The 2503-nt window shown below is 45.9% G+C and overlaps 1 protein-coding gene across 1 annotated transcript; it reads right to left on the bottom strand.

Annotated features, from left to right (window-relative positions):
• Positions 1-775: 775 nt before the first annotated feature.
• LOC142644160 (uncharacterized) lies at positions 776-1273 on the bottom strand. The gene has a single exon (XM_075818833.1). The coding sequence runs from the start codon at positions 1271-1273 to the stop codon at positions 776-778; it is 498 nt and encodes a 165-aa protein (XP_075674948.1).
• Positions 1274-2503: the final 1230 nt, after the last annotated feature.

A 2503-nucleotide genomic window follows, 5' to 3' on the forward strand; every position in this document is an offset into this window, starting at 1 on the left:
ATTTGCTAGGGTTTAACTTCATTTCGTACTGCCTAAGTGTTGTGAACGTCTCTTGAAGATCATCCAGGTGAGTTGACTCTTCTTTGCTTTTGACGAGCATGTCGTCCACGTACACCTCCATGTTCCTCTCGATCTGCTGACTGAACATTTTGTTCACTAGCCTCTGGTAGGTTGCTCCTGTATTTTTCAACCCGAAGGGCATCACCTTGTAGCAATAAAGCTGCTAGCTTGTGATGAATAGAATTTTTAGTCCTTATCCACCATTTTTATCTGGTTGTACCCCAAGAATGCGTCCATAAAGGTCAGGAGCTTATGCCCTACTGTGGAATCTACCAACTGGTCTATTCTTAGCAGAGGGAAGCTGTCTTTTGGGTAGGCCTTGTTCAGGTCCGTGAAGTCCACACACATCCTCCATTTCCCATTTGATTTCTTTACAAGGACGATGTTGGCCAGCCAATCTGGGTACCAACAGTTTATTCACCTCGTCTGTGATAGCCTAGTTTTGTTCTGAAGCGAATACTCGCCGTCTCTGTTGGATGCACTTTTTCTCAAGGTCAACATTTAGCTTGTGCTTGATGATTTCCGTGGATATGCCAGGCATGTCCTCGTGGCTCGAGGCGAATATATCCAGGTTCTCCTTGAGGAATTGGACCAGCTCCTTTCGCACATCCGTGCTCATAGTCGTTCCTATTCTTGTGTTCTTCGCTGGTTCTCCGTCTACCAGCTCCACAGTCTCTAGGGCTTCCACCTTCTCCTCGTCTTTCTCCTCAATCATTCATGTATGGTTTTCCTTTGCAGCCAATACTGCCTGGTAGCACTCCCTAGCCAGTACTTGATTTCCTTTTACTTCACCTACACCATTTTCCGTTGGAAATTTTACATTCAGGCAGTAGGTGGACATGGCTGCTTTCCAACGGTTGAGCATGGGCCTCCTAATGATCACATTGTATGAAGAGGGATAATCTACCACAAGGAAATCCAACTGATGAGTTAATTGTCGTGGATAAGATCCCACCGTGACTGTTAATGTCACTATCCCTTTAGGGTACACCCTGTCCCCGCTAAAGCTAACAAGAGGGGACTCAAAAGGGCGTAGCCTCCCTGAATCTAACTTCAACGGCTGGAATGCGGAGAAATAAATGATGTCTGCGGAGCTGCCATTATCTACAAGGATCCCCCTGGTGTTGAACCCTCCTATCGTTAGCATTATGACCAAGGGGTGGTCATCATGGGGCTGCTTCACTCTTCTGGCATCTTCTTCCGAAAAAAACATGTCCCTATCTGTTCGTCTATGCTTCAAATGTGGTGTCCAATGAATGTTGTTCACCTACCTCTGATATGATTTCTTGAGAGATCTGAACGACCCTCCTATCGATGGTCCTCCAGCGATCGTCTTTATCTCCCCAATCACACTGGGTGGTCGTTGGGACGCGTGATCTTCGTCTCTTGAAGAGTCTGCACTTTTGTCCTTGTCTTCGTTCTTGGACCTGCTGGGTTCTCCTTCCTTCACAAACCTATGCAACTTCCCTTTTCGTATGAGTTCCTCAATCTACTCCTTCAAGTCCCTGCAATATTCTGTGTAATGGCCGTGATCCTTGTGGAAATGACAGTATTTCTTCTTGTCACATACATTTGGTGATGAGTGCAACAATCTTTTCCATTTGAGGTAATGCTCGTCTTTAATCTGCACCAAGATTTTGTCAACAGGCATAACTAAAGGAGTGAATTTTACCGTCTAAGGAGCTTGATCGTCTTTCCTTTTACCCTTGTCTTTATTCTGACGATCTGAATGCTCCCTTTTTCGTCCTCTCTGATCATCTTCGTTTCTTCCTTTGTCATTGGACTTCTCCATGTCTTTGATCGCTGCTAAGGCATTTTCGGCGTTCATATATTTCTGCGCCTTCAAGAGCATCTATGTCATCGTCTCTGGGGGATTCTTCATGAGTAAGACCACAAACTCCCTGGATTTTAACTCGACTTTAAAGGTTGTTAACTGCACCTTGTCATCAGCCTCATCGACCTTTAAAATTTCTTGAGTGAAACGTTTCACGTACAACCTCAGGGTCTCCTTTTCTCCTTGTCTGATGGTCAGTAAGTGGTCTACTGGCATCCTTGGGTGCTGTCCCCCAACAAAATGACATATGAAGTGCCCAGCTTCTCGAAGTTATCGATAGACGATGCTGGTAACTTCGTGAACCACTCCCTTGCGGCTCCCTTGAGAGTGGTGGGGAAGGAGCGGCATAGTATCTCGTCAGGAGGCTGTTGAAGGCCTAAGGTTATCTTGAAAGTGTTGAGATGGTCTAGGGGGTCTTTAAGTCCGTCGAACGACTTAAGTTGAGGTAGGCAGAATTTAGACGGCACTAGGCATTCTAGGACTGCTGTCGTGAAGGGTGAATCCATTGTTCTGACCATCCTATCCAGACTTCGGTCCATTTTCCCTTTCATGGCATTCCTTAGCTCATCCATCTCCTTCCTCATTTCTCGAAGAAGTGGCGAGCTCAGT

Source organism: Castanea sativa, chromosome 7 (genome assembly GCF_040712315.1).
Source record: "Castanea sativa cultivar Marrone di Chiusa Pesio chromosome 7, ASM4071231v1".
NCBI classification, from domain to species: Eukaryota; Viridiplantae; Streptophyta; class Magnoliopsida; order Fagales; family Fagaceae; genus Castanea; species Castanea sativa.

What these genes read in the sequence shown, in the direction of transcription:
- LOC142644160 (XM_075818833.1), bottom strand. Translation starts at nt 1,273, where the DNA reads ATGTTTTTTTCGGAAGAAGATGCCAGAAGAGTGAAGCAGCCCCATGAT.